General features: G+C 41.9%; 1 protein-coding gene across 1 annotated transcript; it reads right to left on the minus strand.

Moving 5' to 3' along the window:
- Window positions 1-488: 488 nt before the first annotated feature.
- LOC117889824 lies at window positions 489-1,199 on the minus strand. The gene is made up of 3 exons (XM_034794303.1): window positions 974-1,199; window positions 733-918; window positions 489-659 (listed from the first exon to the last, which is right to left on the minus strand). Exons 1-3 carry the CDS (start codon window positions 1,169-1,171, stop codon window positions 489-491), a joined length of 555 nt encoding a protein of 184 aa, XP_034650194.1. The 5' UTR covers window positions 1,172-1,199.
- Window positions 1,200-1,801: the final 602 nt, after the last annotated feature.

Below are 1,801 nucleotides of genomic sequence, written 5' to 3' on the forward strand. Positions count from 1 at the left end.
TTAAATTACGAGGAGAGCATGAAAAGTGCTGCAGAGACATCCACAAAAATATCCTATAAAGATGGGCGCTAAGCGCAACAATTACAATTTATTTTGGTAGGTCTTAGTTATAAAAGGAAGTAAATGTAGAAATACTTTTGATAAAAAAGTGTTATTTGTGCCAAAAAAGGGAATATTTGACCATGGTAGAACGGTGGATTTTTCACTCCAATCGCACAGTTTAATGCCTGATTACTGCACATCTTTGGGGCTCATTGAGCCGTCATGGATCGAAAACTGCGTACTTAAAGGCTAATTAGATAATTGGCATCGCTTCACGATTAAGTGATTCCAGATACAGAGGTGCCCGCCCAACCGTTTCGGTATTAGATCTGGATTATTAAAGGAGTTATTATGGGTTAGAATTGCGAATACCCTTCCATTTACTACATTCTGTGAATGATTTTTGAGCGCCTAAATTAAGCTTTACATTCTCACATTTATTGATTTCAGTGCTCTCTGTAGTTGGAGTACTCCATGGAGCCGTTAACCGTATACTTAAGTATCTTTTTGTGATACAAACTAAACTGCAGTGCATACTCGCCCGTCTCGATGGGGAAACGAGTGCGGAACTTCTCCACATCGAACTCCATTTTCACAAGCTTCAGCACCTGATTGGCCTGAGAGATGCAAACAGAGAAAGGCTTACGATTCATGGCACAAATTGATGAATAATCCCTAACATGAGCTCACCATAAAAGGACAGGAGTAACTACGGGTTATATAGGGTATGAGGTAGGCCACAGCTAGGCGGAAGATCATCCTGTGGTGGTTGTTGGGCTTGGTCTTATTCCTATCCAAGAAATCGCACACGTTCAGCGTGATGTTGTACAGAAAAGGTCGCCAGCCATTAGCACGTTTGAAGAACTCCAAGCGAACCTGCAGCAAAATGAGTTTAGGGTAGATTCACATCATTCAATGTTGGAGAACTTACAGTCAAGTGACTGGGGACTGGTTGCTTGTTCAGGTACGAAATGCTGATCGAGTTCCGGTACCGATTAATGGCTTGTATTTTGCACAGAAGAAACTCCCCATAGTCCATGTCAAAGCTGTTGCAGTGGAGGCTCTTGAACTTGCTCTCCGCCTGCGGCGAGGCTAGTAGCAAAATCCAGAGGATCACCAGCATCATCATGGCTCCCAGACGGTTGCTTGAAGACTGAACTCAGATTGCTCATGGCTCGTTTTTAAGAGCATATTTTGCGGTATTTATGGTCATTATATACACCTGACTACGCCGTTTAATGGAAATTAGCATCAAATTGATTTCTACAGCTCCAAAAACCCGCCAGCCGAAGCAGGTCCTTGATTGAATCACAAGGAAAGGCACTACTTGAGGGGAAATAAATTCTAACTGATTTCTGAGTCACAAGAAGTTTGGAAAAGTCCATCAAAGGGCGTAGATCTCTGAATTGATGATTCATTTTACATAAACTGCACAAGTTGAAACTGTCCGCTTGAGCGAAACCTTATTTTGTATCAATTGCTGCCGCAACAATTATGCGTAATAGCAGCAATCAGTCGCTCAGCTGAAACGCAGCGGATAGATAGGAGAATCTAGTCCGTTCAATCGGTTCAGCTAATTGTTCTCAGAAATTCCAGTATGATTGGGAATTTCTATTTTTAGTTTTACATTAATATTTATGCTTTACAAGCCACGCAATTAACGAGTTCTGCCGAGCGATGGGTAAGCCAGTCAATTTATGAACATCAAACAGACCAAGGAGCACTGAGAACTATCTTCGAAGCGGACAAACCATAGATC

This window comes from Drosophila subobscura, chromosome E, assembly GCF_008121235.1.
Source record: "Drosophila subobscura isolate 14011-0131.10 chromosome E, UCBerk_Dsub_1.0, whole genome shotgun sequence".
Taxonomy (NCBI): domain Eukaryota; kingdom Metazoa; phylum Arthropoda; class Insecta; order Diptera; family Drosophilidae; genus Drosophila; species Drosophila subobscura.

Excerpts from the sequence above, each read along its gene's own strand:
- LOC117889824 (XM_034794303.1), bottom strand. The coding sequence starts at position 1,171 with ATGATGATGCTGGTGATCCTCTGGATTTTGCTACTAGCCTCGCCGCAG. Across the intron at positions 919-973 it reads CAGTCCCCAGTCACTTGACT|GTTCGCTTGGAGTTCTTCAA; the intron begins GTAAGTTCTCCA and ends ATTTTGCTGCAG. Across the intron at positions 660-732 it reads GTTACTCCTGTCCTTTTATG|GCCAATCAGGTGCTGAAGCT; the intron begins GTGAGCTCATGT and ends TGCATCTCTCAG.